The 26,340-nt window shown below is 37.8% G+C and overlaps 1 protein-coding gene across 1 annotated transcript in view; it reads right to left on the bottom strand.

The window, feature by feature from the left end:
* Positions 1-26,340, bottom strand: part of LOC121372382 (E3 ubiquitin-protein ligase rnf213-alpha-like) — a 196,219-nt gene that overhangs the window by 46,789 nt on the left and 123,090 nt on the right. The window contains exons 44-54 of the mRNA XM_041498686.1: positions 24,953-25,126; positions 24,391-24,508; positions 21,537-21,731; positions 19,803-19,939; positions 15,878-16,073; positions 14,537-15,020; positions 14,199-14,349; positions 9,393-9,748; positions 8,781-8,953; positions 6,549-6,770; positions 634-833 (exon numbers count right to left, since the gene is read on the bottom strand). Of these exons, the coding sequence (XP_041354620.1) occupies positions 634-833; positions 6,549-6,770; positions 8,781-8,953; positions 9,393-9,748; positions 14,199-14,349; positions 14,537-15,020; positions 15,878-16,073; positions 19,803-19,939; positions 21,537-21,731; positions 24,391-24,508; positions 24,953-25,126 (2,406 nt within the window). The remainder of the gene's footprint in view (positions 1-633; positions 834-6,548; positions 6,771-8,780; positions 8,954-9,392; positions 9,749-14,198; positions 14,350-14,536; positions 15,021-15,877; positions 16,074-19,802; positions 19,940-21,536; positions 21,732-24,390; positions 24,509-24,952; positions 25,127-26,340) is intronic.

Raw genomic sequence — 26,340 nt, 5'->3', positions numbered from 1 at the left:
ACTCTGAAGATATTGCTTAACCCCATCCCAACCCAACCCCCGCTGAAAAAACTCGAAGTAATATATTAACTGCCCCTACCCCCATTAAGGTTTTGTTATTCCTATTTATTCCAGTTTGTACACAATTAGCTGAAAAAGATACATTTTCATATTCATATATAAATATTCTATACAGTACTGCGTAAAACAAATTTGGCTAAAGCATTTTCAATATGGCTAATAAAAATTCCATTTGGCTAATATTTTGGCTACAGCTATTTTTGATCCAGGGTGAGCCCTGAAGACGCGACTATTCCTTTAAAATTAATTGGTGAATCATAAAATTAGACATTAATGTAGAGCTTGTTTACACTGAGCATACAAAGAGTAGTTGATAGGAGCTGACGGTACTTCCCTTCCAAGCTAGAGTGCTGGATGCGATGAAAATGAAACAAAATGGCTGGAATAATATGGTTTTTTTTGTTAATTCTAAAATTACATATTTTTTATTGTTTAAACTGTCAGTATGTGTACAGATGGTCTGGGTATGCATCTTTCCAACACATAAGGAGTGACTATTCTTTTAAAATTAATTGGTGAATCATAAAATTAGACATTAATGTAGAGCTTAATACAAAATGTATTTTATTTTACCTAACTATTTGCATGTATTCCAGGCACACTGGTCCAAGATCAAGGTCCACATTGTCCACATTGTCCAGAATTCTTTGAATGACTGGTAAAAAGGTTTTGACTTTCTCCAACCATTCTGTTCTTCCTCTTTCCTTGTTCAGCTGTTCCTTCTGTGGTTCAAGCTGCTCCAGAAGCAGAGAAAGACCCAAAACATCCAGTGTCTAGAACAATAAGAAGAAATATAACATAATCTGTACAGTGTTTCATCTCCAAAATAAATAAACCTTATATTGAAGAAACCAAAAAAAATAATTCAAAAAGATAATATATTAAAAATAAATTAAACTAATATTTTTACAAGAAGTAAACAAACTCAACATGATAACCAGACCCAAACTATCCAGGGTCTGAAACAACAGGAAAAACTACATTCTATATCTCTATAGTGTGTTTGTAACACTCAGAATATAACAAAAAGCAAAAACAAAAATGAGACAAAGATCACTTAATGTTTGTATAAATACAGTTTAAAAACACCATCTTGTAGAATGTATATTGTCTAAATAAAGTAAAACAAGACAATAATTATTTAACAATCACAATAAAGGAAAAATAAATCTGAGCAACAAAACCGTAATACACAGGGGTGCAGAAAGTACTCGCCCACTTGTGAGTAAAAATTCCGATGGACGAGTTAAAAAATGCAAGTGCCAGTCCGATGGGTGATTTGTCATTTTCGAACTAACTGTAAATTTATATTTTATTTTTATTTTTTACGTTGAATCCGCGACTCCGCATCAGCCATGCCAGAATTCAAAACCATTCAAACAAAAGGGTCAGAATGATGACGAAATAGTTTAATACACAAGACATGTACTGCATTGCAGACTTCGGAGTTCCGAACTGCGCAGGCATGACATTCTGGAAATGGGTTATAGCGAAAATGGAACAGTGCCAATATGGCCCCAAACGAAAACAGAACCAAATTGGACAAAACAGGAACAAAAATTTAAAAAATGTATGGCTAAAACTGCATTACAAGTTGTGAACGATGATATATTCAATAAAACAACAGCTATATTAATTATTTATTACTTTATAACACCATTTTTCCCAATACATTGAAATGCCATTACGGCTAAAAAAAAAAAAGAAAAAGAAAGAAAAAAAGTACCATTTTCGCAAATACATTTAGGTGCCATTGTAGCCAAATCGGTTCGGTTTTGGCCAACAAAAATGGTTCCGTTTTGATAGTAATTCTGATTTAGCCTCATTCCCCAGAAAAAAGCCGTTCAAAGGTCAATAGTTCCTAACAAGCATTTGTTTACATACAGAGTATGTTGCTGGTGTGTTTTGAATAGATATTTTTTTATTAAATACTTTGGGGTTGCCACTTGAATTTTGTACATCTATATGAAAAATATGTGTAACGGTTAGTCTTTAGCAGAATATTAAAAAGTTTATTTGTCAATCAAAGTTTGGGGGTTGATTTCATTCATTTGCCACGTGATGTTGATCACTTACCAAGTGTCTTTAATAATGTTTTTGTCGTGTGCGTGCATGCGTGTGTTAAACGATAATATATTGTTCTATTGGTTGGCAAACTAGTAGAAATTCTGGTGGGCTAGTCAATTTTAGTTGGTTCTGGTTCGGCGGGCTAGTGAAATATACTATTAAAAAAAAGTAGGGGATATCCCATAAGAATGAGTCATCAATAGGAAAGTGTTAATGTTTTAATGTGATAAACCATGTAAACATGATAAGGTGTCATTCGATGATGCATTACAATGTTCGGTAGATTTCAGATGACCAGGGATTTCATGTGATGAAGGCAAAAGCACATCTACTATCAAACACCAAATTTACCATGAAGTGAAAATGCGGTCAGTATTGTGTAAATCTCCCTCTGTTTGCGGGACAGGCACGAATTCAACGTGGCATACTCCTTATCAATAGTCCAAGGTCGGCTTGGTTCAGGTTATTCCACTCATCCTGCAGAGCAACGCCAAGTTCATGGAGAGTGGTTGATGGCTGTTGATGTTGAAGTAAGCTTCTACCAAACATGTCCCGGACATGCTCAATAGGGGAAAGGTCAGGGCCGAGTGCTGGCCATGGTAAAGTGGTGATGTTTTGTGCCTGGAGGTAGTTGGTAACAATTCTGGCTCTGTGTTCCATGGCACTGTCATCTTGAAAGCGAAAATGACGGCCATGACGAAGTGAAAATGACACAGCGTGTGCTGCCAAGATGTTGTCACAGTAGTACAGACCAGATAGACATCAATTGACAATGTGCAAAGCTGTTCATCCCGTAAATGTGATGCCACCCCAAACTATAACGGACTCACCTCCAAAACGGTCATGCTGTCTAATGTTTACATCATGGAATCGTTCATTATGTCAACACAATTCTCTCTTGAGTCTCTTCCAATGTGAACTTGGATTCATCAGAAAACATGACATTACTCCATCGCCGATTGTCCCAGCGCTAGTGCTCCTGACACCAACAACATCTTTCAGTAATGTGATGGTCGGTCAAATGTGGAATGACACGAGGGCGCCATGCATGCAAATGCCACCTGTGTATCCAATTTCTAACGTCTGATCACTCATTCTCACACCTGTAGCTGTGTGAAGCTGATCTCTGATCTGAGTGGCACTTTGAGCATGGTTTCTTAAGGCTGACATATGGATGAAATGATCCTGTTGAGCTGTTGTCGCCCTTGGTTGACCTGAGTGACGTCTGTCATCCACATTAGGTGTCTGATGGTATCGTGCCCATAATCTGCTTATCACCGATTGTGACATGTTCAACGTTCGTGCCATAGCGGCCTGTCTCGTGCCAATCTGTAACATGCCAACAGCACATGAACACTCGTCATGTGACAGTCGATGCATGTCAGAAATGTGTAATTTCAATACAAAACAATATAATCTAAAGTTTGAGTCCAAAAAAGTATCGATGAAATGGCTAGGAATTACCTATTCACTTTAATGCATATCTCACAGTGAACCCCTATGACATTCATATGGACCACGTGCATATGATTGCTGTGTTTTTGCGGTTTTTTATGACAGCTGGTATTGAATAGTCTAACATGGTTCATACTTCTTTTCAGCTTATGCAATTGCATTCTCCAGAATTATAAATGCGAAATGGAATATCCCCTACTTTTTTTGGACAGTATATTTTCCATTTCACCACCCCTGGTAATACATGATCATGCAATGCAGGGCCATATCTCTGGACAATGCAGTCAAATGGTCATGTAACAAAATAATGGTGGATTCCTTGTTTGTAGGAGGTCAATCACTCCCAAGGAGATCATTTACTGGAAATTTCACCCCTTGCACTGCCACAAAGAGGACTGCCACCCCCAGACTAGTTTACTAAATCAAAACCAGCACTGCTGATTACAGTAACCAAATATCAGTTAGGTTCAGTTTATTTTACTTATCATACACAGAAAAGACAAACTATTGTAGATTTGGACATATGGATTAGAACAAGAATGTAAAATGTTTTTTAAAACATCTTAATACTTACAGAACAAACAAAAAAATTGGCCCTAGTTCTCACAAGAATGTTTTTTATATTATGTTCTCCATACTACTTTCAGTTTGTTGTTTTATTTTGTTTTCTTTGCAGAATTCTTTTCACTTTCAAGAGGAGCAAAAACAAAAAATAAATAACTAGTTAACTATTATATATTATATGTGTATGTACTTATGTTTAGTTATATATACTAGCGGAAAAAAGTAACAGTGTAACCTAAAAAATCAGATAAAATTAACACGGCTCAATATTTTAGCCTGATCTTTTGCACAGTTGACCAGTGAACGCACCACCACACAATCGCTGGGTCAATTCTGTATTGGCACGTGCCGTTTCGCTTCTTGGACATGGGTCTGTTTTTCAAACTTTTTCCGCCCAACATTTTGGGCTGTTGTCAACTTTGCTACTGTCGGGTCATTGTTTGGCAACCGGTGGAACAGAAAAGCAGGTTTTTTCGGTTGAAAGTGGTCGTAGAGCAATGCCCAGGCTAAATTAAAATGACCGTCTTCGCGTAATTGGTATGATCCAGGCTGATGTGCTCCATTACGCTGTAGCTACGAAATTTGGTGTCAACATAAACACTATTCAGGCTTTGTGGAGACGTTTTCAACAATTTGGTATTGTCAGAGACCGACCACGTGCAGGTTGTCCACGCGTGACGTCACGACAGCAGGACAATCATATCCGACTCATGCACCTCAGGAATCACTTCCAAACGGAAAGTCTGACAGCATGGACCATTCCTGGATTGCGTGCCATCAGCCCCAGAACTGTACGGAATCGATTACGTGAACGGCGTATCCGTCCGCAACGCCGGCTGTCCATCCAGTTTTGCTAAGACGCCATCGTGTAGCACGTCAGGCTTGGTGTAGAAGACACTTGCGCTTTAATTGCTGAGACTGGGCGGGTATTCTGTTTATGGACGAGTCCAGGTTTCACTTAGACAGCAGCGACGGCCGTTCAAGAGTCTATCGTCGTGTTGGAGAACGTTTTAGTGACACCTGTGTTGTGGAGCGACGTGCTTTTGGCGGAGGCAGTGTCATGGTTTGGGGTGGCATCACGTTAAATGGGTGAACACCTATTGTGGTCATCGATGGCAATTTGAACACCGTATGCTACCGTGACGACATTACCCAGGCTCACGTTATCCCATTTGTGCAAGGACAGCAACGTCACATCATGCTTCAGCAAGACAACGCTAGACCTCACGTCGCCCGGGTGGTAAGGGATTTCTAGCGCAGCAGAACACCGATGTGTTGCAGTGGCCTGCAGTCTCACCCGATCTTGCACCAATCGAGCACGTCTGGGATGAGATGCAATGTCGTGTACGTGCGCTGCCTAACCAGCCAGTAACGTTGGCAGCGTTGGGTCAGATGTTAGTCCAGATCTGGAACGGCATTCTTCAACAATTTGGTAGGCTCTATGAGGTGACGGTACCAGGCCTGCATCGACGCAAACGGTGGCCATACGCGCTATTAATTTTGTGAAATGGTTTTTGACCCCCGTGTCTTTCATCCCCAATACCAGTGAAATGACAGATGCTGTGACATTTTAAATGAATTGAAGTTTTGCAGATTTGCCTAATAAACAATACTATCTGATCGTTTCATCGTTTTATGTCTTGAAATTATGTTTTTATCAACATGATAACCATACACAGTTACTTTTTTCCGCTAGTATATATATATATATAAAAAATAAATACCTTTCTATGTACCTTGTATCATGACCAAAAAAATCAACAGTATGTGGCATATATATTAAGTATTTGTGCTTATTCGAGTTATTCCATACTTTTTTTTCAAATTACTGATCATCAAAAATTTGACATTATGAAAATAATAAACAATGTTACAGAAATATGTCTTGAAATATATCTTTCTTTTAAACTTCTATAAGTGTACATGACACCCATATGTTATGTACTTCAAAGTGCATCTAAAGACAACTGGATTTTCCAAAAATATGTATGGGAGAGACTATCCCCAGATCCCTTTTTTTTATTAGCACTGTCGCCCCCATGTGGTGCTCTATTCAGGTCAAATTATTTTGCCAACCCTAGCCCTGAACTCAAATCCTGAGGGAAACATATTGCCCAAGTATCCAGACCCAACAAGCTAACATGGCATGGTAAAAATGTTATTTTTGTTTTTTATAATCAAGAAACGTGTATTTTATATATTTACAATTATTTTATAAATGACCATTAAAAATACATAAATTGTCTTGTTGTTAAATAGTTTATCAAAATGTATGTATGGTAGCTGGAGTACTTGTACTAGTTATGGAAAGTATTGTGAACAAATCAAACTGAAGACCAAAGATCGAAAATTAAAAAACCTGAATCATCCCATCCCTAGTCTCTATAGTACTAAAAACCCACCATTTCTTCAGTACGAAGAAGAGCATGTCTTCCTTGTTCCCTCATCTGACACACGGCATCCAGCACTTGTGGCCAGACCTGCTCAATGTCCTGGAAGGCCTGTAGTCTGCCCATCACAAGTGAGTGAGTGCAATGTACTGCAACCAGTGCTGGCATCAAGTCCAAACTTGTTATGTCCATCCTGGCTTGTCTGGATGAGATGTATAAGGCTTCACACAGAATCTACAATATCCGACACAAATATGGTCAGTTAATAAAAGCATGTAGATTAAAACTGACACAAAAAAAGTTTTAAATGAAGATTATTAAGAGGTTAACCCTACTGTCTTTTCCGATTTGCCAACGATTGGTGGTTTGTAACTGTCGAAAAGTTTGTTTTATTAGTGACACATTAGCATTCAATAAAATGGAAATTTTCTGACAGTATATAAGAACCATTCTGTCAGTAAATCGTGAAACACAGTAAGGTTATCCTTTTTCTAATTTCAACTGTATTTTTTTAACATATCAAATTGATAAATGTTTTAGTAAGAACAAGCATTCTGTGACTACTGCTAATGCAATACATGTGCCCTACCAGGTCCCACAAATTTTCTCATCTCCTACATGTAAGTTCAAAGGCTTTAACTCTCCATAACTGTGAAAAATGGGTATATCGCCACGAAAGTTAAACTTGATCTTAAACAGTTATAAAGCTATTTAGAATTTTTTTTATCTCAGTCTCTTCAGGCATTGCAAAACAAAAGTCTGCAAAACACATTTTCATATCACCTAAATTCAAGGGCAATAACTCTGTCAAAAATGTATAAATCTCCATGAAAGTCAAACTTTATCGTACACACAATTTCAGCTCAATATCTCAAGGCATTGTAAAACAAAAACCCAGACAGACAGACAGAAGGGGATGAAACCTATAGTCCCCTCCAGTTGGACCGGTAGGGGACTAATAATCCTTAAGGCAAATGAATAACAGAAATTTGGTGGTTAAATTATTTGTTTGAATGTGTAGAGACATAAAAAATCTGTGGATCGTAAACTTCAGTAGAAATCTAATTCTAATTCAATTTGCATAAAATAAGAAATTTGATTGGCTAATCAAATTCACTTGCGACACTAAAACCAGCATTAACATGTAGGAAATTTGGGGATTCCCCAAGAGCCTATTTACATATATATGTTGCTTCTTGCTGTTTAGTTGGACATACTTATTCTTAGAATATTACTGCTGAATTTTTTCTGAAGTAAAATGTGTGTATCTCTAAGATTTATGATGTATTGAAAAATGTTTGTGTGATACTGAAAGGAATTCCAAAGTATACAAGCATTCAGAGATTACTGCTAAAGCAACACATATCTCCTACCAAGCCCCAACAAATGTTTATATCTTCTATTACAATGAAAGTCAAACTTAATTTGTAACAGAACATGATAAAGCAATACATAAAATTTTACCTCAATATCTAGAGGCATAGCCAAAAAAACAACATAACAAACAAATACAAAAAACAAGAGACAGAAAAACAAAATTTTCATATCTCCTAAGTTCAAGGCCACAACTGTCAAAAATGGCTAAATTGTCACAAAAGTCAAACCTGATCTGTAATATATGATAAAGCTATACACAAAATTTCAGCTCAATATTGGAAGGCATTATGAAAAAGACATCCAGAAAACTGTAAGTGGGGCACACAGATGGAAGTACAGACAGAAGAATGGAGATGAAACCTATAGTCACCACTGGTTGGACCGGTAGGGGACCAATAATGGTAATTATGCTGTATTATAAATCTTCATTATCAAGCACAAGTTGTCCAGTGTAAAATGTATGTTTTACTTTGCTTGTGCTATAATTAATTTATCTTTTTTATAGTTCACACTTTGCATCACCAGAAAAACTCAATTTGTGACAATATAACCACCATTAATGTCCACAAATGATCAAATACAACATACATGTAGTTATCTCCTAATCAATATATTTTTACAAATGTGTTGAATTATTAGAATGAAAATCATAATGAACTGTTTGGAATAGTGGGGGATGGGGAGGGGGAATAATGGTTCATTGATTATACATGGTGGTGGGTCCTGTATGACCCCTTGTACTGCAGGTGCATATTCATTGTGTTGGAGGTGTACTCATTACATTTCATTGTACACATTATACTAATGTGGTGGGTTCTGTATATAACCCATGTACCTCAGGTAAATGCTAGGTGATGATCAACAAACCTGATGTTTATCTGAACTGGAGCACAGATATTTTGTGTGCACAAAATCTTTAATGTAGGCCATGATAATCTCTTTTTGGTTACTTCCCCTTTCTGCAGACACCACATTCAAAAGATTTCCATAGGGAGTCTTAAGAATAAGGGGACTCACAAATGCCAATACTGCATGTTCCTCTGCAAATAAAACTGCAAATATTATTATGAATTAATGTTCTTTCTATGGGATTCAATATTAAAACATTTTACAATGACAAGTTATTTTAAAATAAAAAGTTGTTAAAGGTTATTAGCCCTTCGAGTGCGTAACAAGACAATAGACAAACATAATGTTACTACTGTCGTCTATGGGATTTGATTTGATGGTGCAAGATGGATGAAACATCATGTTACGCATCTCATAGGGGAGTTGCAGCCATCATGATGTTGCTTAACATCCTTTTGACTACCTTGTGCAGAGATATGATTTTGATATCAGAATACGGTTTTGTTGTTCAGATTTACATTTATTCAGTGCTGCAGGCATTTATTATGAATATTAATGTAGCACTTGAAGGGTTAAACATTCAGTGTAGTAAAGATCTTTTTTAGTTTACAGTCATACTTTGAAACTTACCACTGATCTCTTCACTTTCTTGGAGATGACTGTATTCAGCATTAGCGAGAGCATTTTCAATAAGCTGTTGGAGTAACCACGAGAAAGGCAGCTCTGCTGTGAAAGGCATTCCGTGTACTCCGGTGTTGTATGGAATTATCTCACCCAGCTCCTGGTGAGTTTCTGGGGACAGCAAGTCTTTGTAGTGGAGCTGACAGACAGAGGGACTGTGCAGAATCCTCAACCACAGAATGTGAGCCCAATGATCACTCGGCATGTCTCTTATGATGTCCAAATTCCTGTTCGTGTCAAGGAAGGCCACCACTCCAGCTAACACTGTAACTATCTTGTTTTCAAGACACTGCAGCCAGGATCGCCTATACAGAGAATCAATAATGGTACACACACCAGGAAAGCAAAGATATCACACAAAACCCCTGAGTTATATATAAATACAATTATTTGTTGCTCTATCAACTGAGCTAATAGATAAATTTGGAGAAAACTTGAGGTGTTTCTCTTTTATAGATACATGTACATTACCTGTCCTCAAAAAAGTGCACTCCCCCCCCCCCCCCACGGCTAGTAGCCTGTTCCGAACATCCCAAAAGCCAATGGGATGGCCTAAATTCTTCTACTGTATGCTCCCTCTAGTTCTTCCTTCTTTTTCCCTGAGCACATCGCACGAAGAACAGGAAGCGGGGAGGCCCTGTAGTTCTTCCTTCTTTTTCCCTGAGCACATCGCACGAAGAACAGGAAGCGGGGAGGCTCAGGTGGGAATAAATACTTCAGGACAGGTAACGTATCCATAAAAGAGAAAACACCTCAAGTTTTCTTCATTTCTTTTCAACATTACCTGTCCTCAAAACAAGTGCAGCATTCAACAGAAGGCGGTGGGTTCCATAATCCGTAGATGCACCTGTTATCTCCCCAAAGACCGGATGCAGTCTGACTATGTGGAAGAATAGGCCAACCATGGTAAGCCCCCCTCCAAGGGATGCCCGTCACAGACCAATGCAGGTGATGTTAGTAGCAACAACCCAAAAGGTGGCATCCGTCGGTAGTGGCATGCAAGGCTCCCAGGAACACAATGAAACTGGAGTCGATAAGCCAAATCTCATGCAGGTTCTGATAGAGTGGGAAGGTGTAGCCACCAGGGATGCAGGTGTTAGGTAACCTCCCAATGCATTGAAGCGTTAATAAAAACATGAAACAATGTTATGGGTGCATCCATCAGAACATTGAATTAAACAGCCCCAGAGTGTTTTTTAGAATCAAAGACTGTTAGTTCAATTAGGAAACATAGTACCGAGTGCAAGTGCAATGGCAAATGTTATCCAGACAAAAGTTTCAGCACCAGTGCGTAAAAAGGTGCAAAAGAACAAAGTCTAAGCAAGTGCTCACCTGTCGATTCAAAGGACATCTCGTGGTGCAGTCCCAAATCCGACAGCAACATCAACGATGACGGCTTGTATTCAACAGAGTCTGCGCAGCTGGACCCAGATGGTGGAACCCTTTTACATCTTCTGTAGAGACATCTCGCAGATAGTAGTCAGCAAAGATGGGAGTCCGTAGCCCAAAAACAACCAGAAATAATGTGGTGTATGGGAGTGTTGCAGTGCAGGGACATCATGGCAGCCAAGGCACGTAATTCATGTGGGTTAGTAGCTGAAGGAGCAGGTAACCTTCCTTCTGATAGACAGACAAGATAATAGAATGAATCCACGTGGAAATCATATTTTTAGTAATATCTTTCAATCAACTCTGGTTGCAAGAAAGGAAAAGTCTCTTGTGGCGTTGACGACAAGATCTAGTCCTCTCTATGTAATGCTGTAAGGCATGCACCGGACACAAAGTTAAGTCCTCCACATCCTCTAGACCCACAATGGAGGAGAGAGCTTGAACCACGTAGGAAATAGGTGCTTGGTCAGGCAATTGATTTTTTGCTACAAAGTTCATCAACAATCCCATTGTAATTGAACTGTGATCATGATGGAACTGCACCAAATCAACATCTAGAGCATGGGATGAGATGCATGAGTAGATGATCCAATCGGGCAGTGGCAGAGGATTTGGGTAGGCTAGCCTGTTGAGGTCCGGAAATCATACCCGGAAGGGCCACATCGGTGCGATCAACAGAAGACAAAAGTGAAATGGCTGGAACCTCTGTAACAATCTGGGAAGCAGTACTGGAGGCAGAAATGCAAAAGTGTCCAACTGGTTCCAACTGATGGCCAAGACGTCGAGGTCTATGGTGTCTGGAGACACATAGACCTTCAACTGGTGGTTGAACCTTGTTGCAAGTAAGTCGATGTTTGGTGTCCACAACTGATTGCACACCCACAAAAAGGCCTCGGGATGCAACATCGATTGAGGCACCAACGGATGAGACAGAGTCCACGAGCACATTGGATACCCCTGGAATATGGTGAGTCCGAAGTTACAGAGGGATCCTGTCGACTAACTCGTAAAGGCGGTACGTCAGGTGAAGCAGATTGCTGAAGGCAAGTGCAGACGATACCCGGTCTTCAAGATTGATGTGACATAAGGGTCATTGGAAAGAGTCTCCCAATTCCACCAATAAAGGCGAAGTTGTCCTACTACATAGGATTGTTCAACCGGCATGGGATACACCAGAAGCATCAAGTTCAAATCGTTGTTCTGAGTCAGAATGAGGGATGGGTGAAGGAGTCAAAGGTGTCCAATGTTTGCCGGCTGGCTTTTACGTCGGCCAGGCTTTCCCTGGGTTCTGGTAGGGGGACCTGCCTGTCTCCTGTTAGGAATGCACTGGAATGATGAACATCGAAATGATTCTCTCCAACGTTTAAATGGAGTCTGTGGAGTAAAGGTATTTTTCCGCTTTGTAGACTCCAAAGTGGAAATATGTTGCAATGCTTTGTGTACATTAACTGTCCTCAAACAAGTGCACTCCCCCCAATCAAATTAAGAGTTCTTCAAACAAGCTTGACAGCGGTACTGCATCAGCATTGTAGACATGGACGTCACTGATGAAGTTAAAAATGCCAACATCTGTGCAGAATGCTGAAAGAGAGCATAGCAACGAACGTCTTTCACTTGCGTAGCCATAGCTGCTAAAAACACATCTAAGTAGGACAGGACATACAGGCATCTGCACTGAGCTGTATCCATAGTCATGGCCTGTCAATCCGTCAACTCAACCGAAGCCGCCTTACTCAGCCGTCCAACATCATCGTCTAAGGATGGCGCTGCATCTGCAAAGGGCATATTAAAGACCGGATACGGTTTATGCGACCAGTACAGGAAGGCGACGAAGGAAGCTGTCTCTTTAAAGGTGCGATCCAGATCCGTAGCAATGTCCGATATCAAAGTTCTAGCCACCAAGGAAAGTACAACCACATCTCTTCATTGTCTAAAAGTCGTCTTCGGAGTCAGTCTCCACGGCCTCCCATGGAACATTGTTGCCGTTCATGAGCTGATGTCACTTCCAGAGCTTCTGATGGATCCCGTCGGGACTGTCCACGGTCTGGTTTACCTGGGGCTGCCAGCACTTCAGATCGCTTGGCCTGTGCACAGGTTTTGAGGGACTTTCCTGAAGATCAAGCACCCTCTGTGATGGATGATGCAGAGACTATGGACCATATGTCACTGCGGGACTGCTAGGCTGCGGTATACGATATGCTACCCTCACTTCCTCATCCGCCAGCTCCATCCAAGAAGCGTCCAGTCCCTATGATTGCATCAGAGGTTCCACTGGAATTCTTTTGATTTATCACGCGAGCAAGACGAACAGTGACCCGTGGAATCCGTAGATAGTTTTCTAGCAGTCTCAGGTGCCTTAGATGGCTGTGAGTCAACCGTAGAATGCTCTGCAGCAAGCACATTGGTAATAGATAACACCGAACCAAAACCCGAAGGGACTGGAACTGTCCCTGATACCGGATCTGCCAGAACCGAGGCGGCCGTCATGGACGCCATTGTCTCCTGCAACATTGATAGTAACAAAGTTCTCAAAATATCTGCGACTGAGTCAGTAATGGAAGAAGTTGATTCTGATTTCTTAGCTCTAGTTGCAATGACTTTCAAATACTTCGCAAACTCTGACGCCGACAAACTAGAACAGCTTCCCTTCCTCACAAGGGACCCGACACCCCAAGCAAAGTTCGTGAGGATTGTCATCAACCTTGAACTTCTTGCACCGAGAGCAAGATTTAACAAGATGCAAGGAACTCGAGTCTGACATAGTAATGTAATTTCAATCTGTGAAACAGAAAGAAAACCAACCATGATAATAAACACAGCCGGTAAACAAAAAGTCGCCATTTTGCAGCTACACGTTGTCACCTGGCACAAACAACAAAGTAATTTGGAAATTAACACTTGATACGGTAAGTGAATAAGCCAAAAGAAACTTCAGTAAACATGTAACACAGTGGAGGAAGATATTCCCCATAAAAACACATCAATACAAAACTGAAAAAATCGACTCCTAAACAGAGCCAACAAAAAAATGTCTGAACCCCACAGCGAAGAGAAAAAGAAGGACGTTACAGCCACGTGACCGGAACTAGAGGGAGCATACAGTAGAAGAATTTAGGCCATCCCATTGGCTTTTGGGATGTTCGGACCAGGCTACTAGCCGTAGGGTGAGAGTGCACTTGTTTGAGGACAGGTAATGTGGAAAAGAAATACTTTTGCACTTTATACAAAACACTAAATGAATGAATGAATACTTAACACACAAGCAAGAAAAACATATTTCCAAAAGGGCATCAAACAAAGGTACATGAAAGAATGGATACAAAGACGACTACATATCATTTTATGAACAAAAATGAGAATATCTACCTGAATGTTCCAGCTTTTTTCACATTATCTGGCTTAGCAGCTTCCTTAGCAAGCCAATTACCAGCTGTAGGTCCACTTACTTCAACTTCTTTTTCTTCCTGCAATCTGATTATCATGTTGCTTAGACCCACCAAAAATGAGAATTCTGCACCTATAAGCAATAGATTAAGTTTTAATATAACAAGAAATGTTTGCAATTTATATTTTTGTTTTCTTTTGCTCAAGTACTTTTATCCATTATTAACATTAAGTTCTGAATACAATTTTTGTTTTTAAGTTACATATTTAAATTTTTCAAAAACAATCTCATATTATTAACAAGTAGGATAGAGACTTACTTTCATAATTTGGGTCTTCCAGAAAATAAAGCAGAATCTCGATTCTTTTTGTGGACCTCTTCGAATCCTGCACGTCATCTTTGACCAGCGCAGCAGCAGACTGGATACATCTTAGAATCAGATCCTGGAAGTAAGCAGGCAGACTTGTATCAGGCTGTTCAACATCCATGGGAGTTACTTCCTCTTGAGGCACCTCTTCAAGAACAATATTGTCCAAATCAACTGCAGCACGGTCCACGTTTTCTTGATCAACAGTATTTTCAGTCAATTCCATTTCCTCATGTTGCTGGACTTCTCTGGCAAGATGGGAGTCCATGTTTAAGGGTCCCATTTGTGTATCATTAGGAGTAACTCTGCTGGGTTCTTCACGGGGAGCTCGACCTTGCAGCACATTGGCAGGAGTGTTGTTGTAGAGCTGATGAACTGACGGAAGGTTTCCTTCAGGTCGTAACTCATCAATGTGCAGAGAATGCCACTTTCCAGCCTATAAAAACAATATACAAATATAACTGCACTCAGTGATTAGAGATTTCCAAGCATTCCCTGTACATTATTCAGATATATTTATACAATATTTAATAATAACAATAATTACCCCCATCACCACCAACAACACACATACATGCACATTGTCTTACATAATCAACTATAAAATTTCAGCCAGAAATTATGTTATTTGCTATAGAAAGAAAGAAGTGTTTTATTTAACGACGCACTCAACACATTTTATTTACGGTTATATGGCGTCAGACATATGGTTAAGGACCACATAGATTTTGAGAGGAAACCCGCTGTCGCCACTACATGGGCTACTCTTCCGATTGGCAGCAAGGGATCTTTTATTTGCACTTCCCACAGGCAGGATAGCACAAACCATGGCCTTTGTTGAACCAGTTATGGATCACTGGTCGGTGCAAGTGGTTTACACCTACCCATTGAGCCTTGCGGAGCACTCACTCAGGGTTTGGAGTCGGTATCTGGATTAAAAATCCCATGCCTCGACTGGGATCCGAACCCAGTACCTACCAGCCTGTAGACCGATGGCCTGCCACGCCGCCACCGAGGCCGGTATATTTGCTATAGAGGCCAATACACATAGCCCATTTTTTAAATACAATCAATCCCCCCCCCCCCCCACCCCCCTACGTTCCAAAATTTTAGCTAAATCTGTCCAGAACATTAAAAAACAACGATGGAACATACAGTATTAAAAAATAATAATAATAATCCTAGCAAAAACAATAGGTTCCACGCCAATAGAATTGGGAAGCTAATAATCCTAGCAAAAATAATTAGTTCTGTGTAACAGTCTACATACCATAAATATGTGTAAGAACATACCATAAATCCTGTAAAACATCCACCAGCTACTCTGGGCAGCTGGACAATGAAAAACACAGCAAACTCCCGGTCATCAGGAGGAAGTTCATCCACAACACAGTACTGGGCACTCTTTATCAAACTCATGTTCTTGTCTCCAGACCCACACTGTATCAACATGACTTTCAATCCACTGCCAGACTTCTCAACAAAGTTTCTACAAAAAGAGAGAACATTTGATCCTTCTTAATTTTGAAATCATATTGATACCTCTATCACCAAATTAATAAATGACTATTCCACACCAAATAATATATGGATATTTGCCACATTCAGAGACAACTGTAGTCCCATAGGTCAAATATTGTTAAAATAGAAACAGATTCAAAATTGTAAGTAAAGTGAGGTGATGCCAAAAGCTACATGTAAGTTTTTTTATCTGAAAACCTTCTTGTTCTTTTTAAAACAAATCATAATGCTCTGGCAAACTTGCGACCTTTTATTACTGACAAAGTTTACAGCCATGTTAAAAACTCTTTCACTTGAAACACTGGATGCTGATACATAACAAAGCTTCCAACCTACTTGTTGTATCCTTGGAAACAAACCCGACTTGACTTTATCCTTCGTCAAATAAATTTAAGGTAAATTAACACAAAATTTATTTAACTACTTTTATTGTAGGGTATAACATATATTATTTATTTATGCAAAGTGGTAATTGTAATTTTAATATTTCACATTCATTACTATATAGATATGTGCTACTGTAGGCCCATTGGTCAAATATTCTTTTAAAATTGCAGGGCATAAAATTTGATTTTCTCCAGTGTTTCAGATACAAATAAAAAGGTTAACCGGTAACGGAATCAAATGAGAATCTAAAATGGGCGATTTTCATAGCTTTTCTCCAAATTCTGGTATGCTGGGACAAACTTGAAAGCTGCCATTTACATTTCAGCACACTACCCCATCGGTTCTGTTACAGGGTAGTACTTGTTGGCGCCAAACAATAGTCTGAACGAAACAGTGATTTCCCGGAAGCTTTGAGCTTTGAGCTTCCGGGTCTGAACGGAAAGACCTGAAGTTCTGCAAATCCTCGATCGATCCAATCGATGCTGCAACTCAGTCTTTCATCATGTTCTAATTTCCACTTTGTTATTTTAAAGTCCCTTATTAAACGTACTATTTTCTTCGCCGTGTATGTCATATTTTAATAAATTGATTTAGCAAGGATTGTACTTGTTTTCATTACAATACATGTTTCAGAATTAATGCACAATCTGATTAAAATTAGCTCTACTGGGTCTACCCTGGTAGATCTAACAGCATTACGTGGACTCCCATGTCCAGGTGACATATCATCTTTAAATAATAATTTAAATATCGACCAATTACACTTCGCCTTTTATAGCGTTATTCGGGAGCATACAAATTCTAAAAATATCGGGCGAGACTATTCATGCAATAGGCGAACTTGTTGGTCTATTTCAACATTAAAAAAACAGGGGGAAAAGTGCAGTAATAAACTCTGGATTGTATACTAGAATAAACAGATTTTATGGCTATACCATCACGATTTTTTTTTTCGTCTTCAAACGAATTTTATATAAAATTTTATATTGCAATTAGTTTCCGGCATACTTCGTAATTCACCCGAATCATTTCGTATATCCTCGGCATAATCCCGAATGTTTTCAAATTATTTTCAAATTCTATAAACTTTTTTTACTAATTGCTATTTTCAAAATTCTGCCCATTTTCAACTCTAACCCATGAGCATGTAAAAATTATTCGCACTCGCAGTTCTATTTATTGCACGAGTTTATTGTGCGCAAGAATATTTACCACGAGACCGCGTAGCGGTCAGTTGGTATGTTCTTGCTCACAATAAACGTGTGCAATAAATAGGAAGCGAAAATAACGTATGTGAGGTTCTGTATTTATTACACACCTTTAAAAAAAAAAAAATATATCAAGAATGTATCTTAAACTGTTGTTCAATGCTCCTTTCGTGAGCTCAGTTTTAGCGTAACGTACCAAAGTGCCAGACGTTATGGATACAGCATAATTAACTGCGAAATCGTCGGAAAACCACCATTTTGTAAACGTTTTTTCACTAACGGTGTCGTTTTTGCGTTTTTTCGCATTGAGTCCTGACATTTTACAACTCTATACCTAAATGCCGGGCTAAGGTGATGTCACGTTTAATAAATACTCATAAACTGCTTTAATTTCCAAACCGCGTATTGTTTTCCGCACGTAGCGAAATGATCAAAGTGAATGTGCGACTATGTTACTAAATGTTATTGACACTTCTAATGACAGTGCTGACTTTGTAATTGACCGTGATGTCGAGTTCAAACGGATACATTGTTTTTTTTTCTCACACCTGCAATGCTAGGCCCGCTCTCTTATTATTTTATTCCAAAAATAGTTATATTAGCCAAATCTTTGCACGGACGATCCATCGTTCGTGTCGATATTGGTTTTGCATAACTGACAGACGAACGACAAAATCGTTCGTGCCAAAGTTTATGCCCTGAAATTGTAAGTAAAAACAATGCGATGTGTGGCCTCCCAAAAAAGAAGATGTTTATACCAGTATAATATTTTGCAAAATCATATTGGTATTACCCATTTGTGGTAAAAACATTAAGTATGTACATGTAGGTCCAAATACTTGTAAGTAAAAACATTAAGTATGTACATGTAGGTCCAAATACTTGTAAGTAAAAACATTAAGTATGTACATGTAGGTCCAAATACTTGTAAGTAAAAACATTAAGTATGTACATGTAGGTCCAAATACTTGTAAGTTAAAAAAATTAAGTATGTACATGTAGGTCCAAATACTTGTAAGTAAAAACATTAAGTATGTACATGTAGGTCCAAATACTTGTAAGTAAAAGCTAGAGGTTTGTTTTGTTTTATGAGCACATTGATTAATTAATCATCGGCTACTGAATGTCAAACATTTGATAATTCTGACACTTAGTCATCAGTGGAAACCTGCTACATTTTTCCTAATGCAGCAAGGGATCTTATTTATGCACTTTCCCACAGACAACAAAGCACATACCACGACATTTGACCAGTTATAGTGCACTGGTTGGAATGAGAATAAATCCAATCAGTTGAATGGATCCACCAATGCAAGCACCTCAAGTGAGCACTCAACTGAGTGATTGAAATCCCACTCCCCTCCCTTGTAAGTAGTGACAGATCAAAACTGCATGTAGCTTTTAGGAGTTGTGCACATTTGGTGCAGAGCGATCACCACTGTGTGTCACTTTGATGAGACCTGTTAGTCAACTGCCACCTGTCAAATGCATGTATCCTGCCCTATTATGTTTCATCTTATTTTCACTAGAAAGTCTCTGATAGTACAGATTATCAGATTAAGATTGTTCAAAATAGTGTTCAGTGAGAGTGACATTAAATAATCCTTTTTAGGCAAATTTTAGTGACATAGGGCAAATTTTGTATTGAGGCGCAATTAAATTGAATGCAACCACAGTCAATAGTGGGTATGGGGGACCTTCCTCAGAAAGAAAATGGATCAAGTTTAAGGTTAGGGTTAAGAAAATCATACAGTAATGATAAGAGTAATTAATTTGGTAAAAAGGTTAACTTAAAAAAAAAACAATTGGGGGTATGGCGCCATACCCATTTTACCCTCTGGCAGAAACCCTGCCATGGCATATAGAGCATAAATGAAAAAGGTAATCATTTGAGTTTTAAAAAATACCCACCAAATCTGTACTATCCCACCACTGCCTGAAACATCACGTTTGGACCCAATACCTGCACACTCATTTTTCTAAATAATTGAATGATACAACAAAGGTGATCTGATAATACAACATATCTGATCTGATGATACAACATTCCTGATTGATGGTACATGTACTACATGTACCTCATCCGTTCGTGAATAGCCTACCTGATTTGTTGACAGAATTGCTGTTCCGTATCAAAAGACTGGAGAGTGAGAAGAATTATGTTGTTTGCTGTTAAGTCAAAGTAAGTTAAGATCTCTTTTTTCTCCTGGTCAGTCAAAAGCTTTGAATGGGTTGTTACCTGCAAACCATGTAAATATCATTGGAAGAGATTTGTTTTACAAATGTTTCCTATCAATAGTCACATGTCAATGACTGCAATAAAATATTGTATTTACATTATGTCATCTAATGTGTACAATGTTATGTGATATAATAGTTCATAGATTTACAGCAAAGGGCTTTTTTATATACAACAAAAGTGAGGGACATGATACGCATGTTATTTGTATTACAGTGACCTAGTAATTGTATGTGACACACCACCATCCACAAGTTGTTCCTACATGTGACATTTGATGGTCCTGTATGCATATGTCTGAAAGATATGGTCTGGGCAAGGATTTACTAATATGTGCAGCAGATCGTGAAAAGTAGGTCACAGTGACCTAGTAATAGTACGCGACTGCCATTCCAAATTGTTCTTACATGTGAGGTTTATTGGTCCAATATGCATCTGTCTGAAAAATATGGTCCGGAAAAGGATTTATTGTTGTGCAGTAGACCATGAAAAATAAGTCACAGTGACCTAGTAATAGTACGTGAAACATTGCCATCCTAAGTTGTTCCTATGTGTGAGGTTTGATGGTCTTGTATGTAAGATATGGTCCAGACAAGGATTTACTGTGATATGCAGTAGACCATGAAAACTAGGTCACAGTGACCTAGTAATGGTATGTGACATCATTCCAAGTTGTTCCTACATGTGAGATTTGATGGTCCTGTATGTATTTGTATGCAAGATATGGTCTGGATAAAAGAAAGAAAGAAATGTTTTATTTAACGATGCACTCAACACATTTTATTGATTGTTATACGGCATCAGACCACACAAATATTGAGAGACAAACCCGCTGTCGCCACTTCATCGATTAGCAGCAAGGGTTCTTTTATATGCACCATCCCACAGACAGGGTAGTACATACCACGGCCTTTGATATACCAGTCGTGGTGCACTGGTTGGAACGAGAAATAGCCCAATGGGCCCACCTACGGGGATCGATCTCAGACTGACCGCGCATCGAGTGAGTGCTTTACCACTGGGCTACGTCCCGCCCCTTTGGTCTGGACAAGGATTTACTGTTATGTGCAGTAGACTGTGAAAAGTAGCTCAAAGTGACCTAGTAATAGTACACAACATACCGCCATCCCAAGTTGTTCCTACATGTGAGGTTTGATGGCCCTGTATGCATCTGTATGCAAGATATGGTCCTGACAAGAAAAACTTAACAGACAGATGTACGGACAACGCCATACCATAATACGATCCTTCATAGACGGGCATATAAAAATCAGTTAAAAGTAACAATGGGTATTACCTTTGCACAGAATGTCAAAATGTATGTAATATGTGATGTACTATTAAACTGAACTGCAAAAAACTATTTCATGAATCATTCAAAAGATATGAACTCGAATGTAATGATGAATACATGGATCATATCGTTATGTTAGACATTAAATAAATTAATAAATTCCGCAATTCTGTAAAACAGTTACATTTTCATTGATGTATGAATGTCAAATCATAAACATATAATTTAACTTAGAGAAATTTTTTAAAATGTTTTTCCATTTAATGCTATTATGGCAGAAATATAAAAACAATTCTTATTTACCTGAGCATATAAACTGTTACTCTTGGATCTGTCAAGCTTGAACATCATGTATTTGAAGATATCATCGTGAGGCTGTTCTCTAAAATAAGTATCTAAAACCCAATCTTTCTCATTGTATAGTCGGGTTTCTGTAAGACGAAGAACAGCATCTGGTGTAGCACACCACAAAAGCATCTTTTTGCAATCTTCAAAGAACTGAAAAGAGAAACATATAATCATGTACATACAGTGAACTTATCCCAAAATCAAACGCCATTTTCACATCATGCCAGAATATACACTGGTGTTGAAAGGTGATAATTGTCATTGCAGTAACCAGACCAGATAAGTTGCCATTATTAATTATCAGGAAGTCAGTTAACCATAGGTCTTTGTCATGTGAGTACTAGAACAACAAGACTGGCTGACTGCGATGTTCACCTATAGGTCTTTGGTCCATAACATAAAGGTAAAATGACAAAATGCTCTACACTAAACACTAAAAAAAATTATGTTACACAGTGTTATTTTAAATATATCTTTTCACATATGTTTGTTTATTTACCTCAAAATTAACAATACCTCACACATCCTTGCCTGCACCAATAACTTTGAGATGTAGATTTAGATTTTACTGAATTTATGTCTATACCTGTTTCTGAGTTCTACAAGGCACCATTTTCAGAGGACTCATACTAGTATATCCATGATATGTATTGTAAGTGAAAGCTATCACAAAGTGGTCAAACATGCCTCCCAGATTCTGCCTTATACAAAAGGGAAAACTTATATCCAGCCTGATATTTAACATAATTTAAAACTCAATTTCTTTAAATTATTGACAAATAGATAATTTAATTTTTCAAAAATTGATGATAGAGGAATGAAAATAACAAGCATGACAGTGATTCATAATTAAAAATTACCTTAAAGAACATTTATTATTACCTCAGAGGTCACTCATAACAGGGAAAATATTTTCCATATTTTCTCAGTGAGAAATATTTTGCATTGGTCTAACGAACAATTTTATTGGACAATTTGACGTTTACAAACCAATGACCTTGTCGGTACTACATGTAAATAAGATGTCATCACGATTTGGCAAACACACAATATGACGTCATGTAGGTTAAAGAGTTTGCGTTTACGGCTCTCTGTTTTTGGTGTTAAATTTATAACAAAATGTCATTTTAATGCAATTCCTTATAGGTTTTGTAGCAGAATAAAGGGAACTTTTGTTTTTAAAAATGATCTACAAACGTTATTAAATTACAAAGTTATAGCAATTCTCAGAACAGTGCGTAAAGTGGTTTATATCATTTCTATACAGGTTGGGCTTCGTGCATGTGTGTCGAAAATAAAGGCTTTTAGAGAAAAAATAGCTGAGGTAATAAATAGAATAACAAATTCGGTACCAGTTATTATCAAATTTATGTCCCTCGTGAAATAATTTTCATTTGTCACTCGCTAAAGCTCGTGTCAACTGAAAATTATTTCACTCGGGACATAAATTTGATAATAACTGGTCACTCGTTTATTATCCTCTATTTATAGTAGATCTATGGACATGTATCAAAACATGCTAAGCACTAAACAATTTGCAGTTTAGCAAAATGTAAATATTTTAATTAAAGTAATATTGTGAAGCAAACTTTTAATGGTAGAATATTTTTACAAGTGTATGCAGTATGTAAATATGTTCGTAAATAGAACTTTAAAAACAAAGAGGCCTATGAACAGTTACCTGAGTAAATTGTCAACCTCACCAGACCCACAGATCGAATGTACCCATTTTACAGGGGAGTTAGAATAACCTAATCCATGATTTTGTTTCACTAGTGGTCAAGGAATCTTCCCACCAAATTTAGTTGGAAATGCATGTTTAGTAGATCTGAAGAAATTACAGTTTAAAATGAATTTCTAAATGTCAGTCCCTCCCCATTAACTGATCTTTTAATCTATGAAGACTATTTGGTTATGGCATTTCTGGAAGTAGAGAAGAAGATGTGTTTTTTTAATGAACTTAACTATCCCATTCTCACGGCTCAAACTTACCGATGGCACCGACGGCAATTGCCATTGTTGAGATATAAATTGCCGTAGTTCAGGAGCATCTCAATGATGGCAAAATGTATACACCTGGTGTACATTATCTGCCAGTATATAACATTTGAACATTTGAAATATGTCTACATACAGAAAATTAATATTTCAGTCATGTTTATTTGCTGTAAGACAGTTTTTAAAACAATTTCCATAGCCAGGGTGAAAACTGCCGTCTGTGGGTTATTTCACCACTGGTAATTTAAAAAAAGAATTGCCATGGGAGACAAATTCTTAAGTTTGAGCCCTGCATTCTGGGTCCCAAATCCCAGGTCCTGGTAGGTGTTTGTGTGTGTGCTCGTGCGTGCATATGTGTGTGTGAGTGTGTGTGTGTGTGTGTGTGTGTGTGTGTGCTCGTGCGTGCATATGTGTGTGTGAGTGTGAGAGAATGACCAAATTTATAAATTTAATTTTCCATCTGCCAAGGAAGCTTGTAACAAATTAAATTTGGTTGGAACTGGAAGTAATTTGAGAAGATTTTTTTTACCTCTTAATTTAAGTTACCTCTTTTGGTCAGAAAGACCAAATTCACAAATTTGTTTCTCCATGTGTCAACAAAGTTTCAAACAAAATTTGCTTGGAATTGGGCTTGTAGTTTTGGAAAACAAATGGAAGAAATTACAGTTTAAATGTATATGAACCAGAAAACTGTTACAGGATAATAAACCATTTCCCAATGACACTAAGTTTAGTACATGATACGGTGGTTACAGCATTGAGTTAGCCACTGTGATCGTCTTACTTAAGCTGCAGAAAATAATAATCTTACTTTATCAGCATCATGGCAATCTTTTTCATTCCACAAGTGCAAAACAATGGCTGCAGTGGTGTCTGGATGGTAGCCCATGAAAGCATCGGCAACATTCACAGTCTCTTCTCTGTTAAATCTTTAAAACAAATTCTAAAATGTTACAAAATACCCCACTTGTTAGCATATTTATAGGTATCACTACCCCCAACTCGGTGATATAAACTTTAATTACAAATATTTCTTGGCATATAAATTCTGTTGAATTAAATTCCTCACTAATTACCATAAACTTATTAGATATTTATTTCAATGCATGTTAAAAAACAAAAATCATATTTAAACAAAAATTAACTTTAAAAAAATAATGTGATGAACACCAATATTATAAATCAAGTTTCATTGATCTAGGACTTACAGTTTGTGAAAACATTATGTAAACGCGAAACTTTCATGTTAAGCTTTAATGCAAAAGCTGATGCACCATCACTGCCATCGGAAAAGTAATACCTACATGTATATCGTAAAGGTGAGACAATAAAATTGTATGCACTGTCATACTGTAATACAAAACACTGGATACCCTGTTTGGTATTTTGTAACAAAACGGTTTGCCCAGAAGTCAAGTTCAACTGCAAAATGGGACTGGCGATCATCCATTATGTTGTTCAATCTCAGGAAATGTTTTTCCAGCCGATTTATCAGAGGAATCGGGAACTTTTCATACACAATCTGCTTCTCTGCCACAACAATCAGTCTGAAATGTAATAATTATTATTAAAATGCATGTACCTGTTAATATTTAATGTTATCACAATCATAATAACAAACTTATAAAGAAATTAAGGAAATGTTCAATATAAAACTCCAGCATTGAATTGTATTCCATCTCAAGTATCTAACACTCTGAATGATATCTAAATACAGGAATAAAAACATCTGCCCAGGAGCTTAATTCCAAGTTTTCTATCAAATGTATGCATAATGATGAAAACAGTTGTTTTAAACATATTTGATTTTCGTAAAAATAAACGATCCTGGGTTTGCTCAAAAGGCTGACATCCATAAAGCAGTTAAAATTATGACTATCTGTATTCCTTGTAATATTTTATCTTTTGTTGAATGCAAGTCTGAAGGTTCTCCATCTGGGCTTAAATATCCAAGGTAATATGTTTTGGTAACTGCACAATATATACATTTCTTCTAAAGTCACCGATTGACTATAACCTTAAAAATTACATTTCAGGCCTCTAAAAATTACGTCTTTCACACAAGTCTAGTTTTCCCCATTTTTCGTTCTTGCCAAAATAAGTAAAAACATAAAAAATATTTTACACAATCATTTGTAACAGGTTATGCAAAATGAAATGGGTTACGGAAACATTTAATTCTCAGAGGCCTGCATTTGGTTTTTTGTTTGTTATGCTGGAACTTTGTTATCATTAATTTAAGGTTTCCATTCATAAGTCAGTTTACCAGTAACATTTATGATGTATATCAATTTACAAGAACATTTTCATTTAAATTGTTTCTTAAACATGAAATGGTACAATTGCATAAGCAGTAGCTTTTCCAATATACAGTCAAACCTGTTCCAGCGGTCACCTGCCTTAAGCGGCCACTTGTTCCCCTCCCAAACAATTTAGTGTAAACGCACCTGTAATAAGCAGCCACCTGTCTAACACAGCCAGCGGCCACCTAAATTGCATTCCAAATCGCAAAAATACCTGTATTAAGCGGCCACGGTGAATGTTTACTATTATATAAAAGGGATATTTTAACAAGAGCAATAAGGTGCAGCAAATAACCGATCTTCACACCTTCAGGAATACTAGTGCCCATTCAGTCCCGACATCTCTACTGTGTATCAGTTAAGAAAGTATGTCTCTGGAATGCATCTAATTGCCTCTGGGCAGGCGACGCTTGACATTTGTAGATTTACTTACTATGGCAATATACCTCATGAAGTAG

Source organism: Gigantopelta aegis, chromosome 4, assembly GCF_016097555.1.
Source record: "Gigantopelta aegis isolate Gae_Host chromosome 4, Gae_host_genome, whole genome shotgun sequence".
In the NCBI taxonomy this organism is placed as follows: domain Eukaryota; kingdom Metazoa; phylum Mollusca; class Gastropoda; order Neomphalida; family Peltospiridae; genus Gigantopelta; species Gigantopelta aegis.
Note: the sequence above shows the minus strand (reverse complement) of the source record. Positions and strands in the feature narration are given on the sequence as shown.